At 46.1% G+C, this 735-nt stretch overlaps 1 protein-coding gene across 1 annotated transcript; it reads left to right on the top strand.

Moving 5' to 3' along the window:
• The first annotated feature begins 204 nt into the window (after positions 1 to 204).
• Positions 205 to 468, top strand: LOC132885868 (small ribosomal subunit protein bS6m-like). Its single transcript, XM_060920390.1, has one exon. It carries the CDS (start codon positions 205 to 207, stop codon positions 466 to 468), a length of 264 nt encoding a protein of 87 aa, XP_060776373.1.
• Positions 469 to 735: the final 267 nt, after the last annotated feature.

Below are 735 nucleotides of genomic sequence, written 5' to 3'. Positions count from 1 at the left end.
CCCCCACCTTGTGGATTCGTCGAGAGCAGTGCACGCTCCACAGGACAGTTGTTTGTGGAAAGGCTAGGGTAAGTGCAAGCAAGGAGTGACACATCAGGCTTAAGCACTACCACTACGCTACAAGTGTTAGTGTCACACAAACCTGTTGGGCATTTGGCGCCAAAATAAGCGGTGTTTAATATCCAACTTACCCATCTGAAGGCCATGCAAAGGCCTGAGACCGTGGCCATGTCGAGGCGCATGGTAGAGACCTTGCTGGAGCGTGGCACCGTGGTCAGAGATGTGGAGAACCTTGGCCACAGAAGGCTCCTGTACAAGATCAGCAAACACAGCCAGCAGCACATGCACGCATCTTACTTCCTCATCGACTTTCACGCCTCATCGTCTATTCTGACTTCCCGACTGAATCACCTGGAAAGAGATGTGGACGTGGTGTGGCAGACGGTGTTAAAGACACAGAGCTCCTGAAAGCCCCGTGCTGTGGTTCCTCACCTTCTCAGACGAACATGACTTGTGCATAAACGTTAGGGTCTCGAAGGAAGATGAACTGCTGAGTTTTGCTGAATTTCAACTATGTTCATGTGAGAGTTTATTATCGTTTATATAAACAGGATATAAATGTATGTATTCATTTAGTATATTGTGTTTATATATAGTTTATGTAAACATTCACACCTAGCTAAAAAATACAACACCACAATATCTACCTCTGTTCAGTCTAAACGTTCGTCAGAA

This window comes from Neoarius graeffei, chromosome 5 (genome assembly GCF_027579695.1).
Source record: "Neoarius graeffei isolate fNeoGra1 chromosome 5, fNeoGra1.pri, whole genome shotgun sequence".
Classification (NCBI taxonomy): domain Eukaryota; kingdom Metazoa; phylum Chordata; class Actinopteri; order Siluriformes; family Ariidae; genus Neoarius; species Neoarius graeffei.
This window is presented reverse-complemented; position numbering and strand designations above follow the sequence as displayed.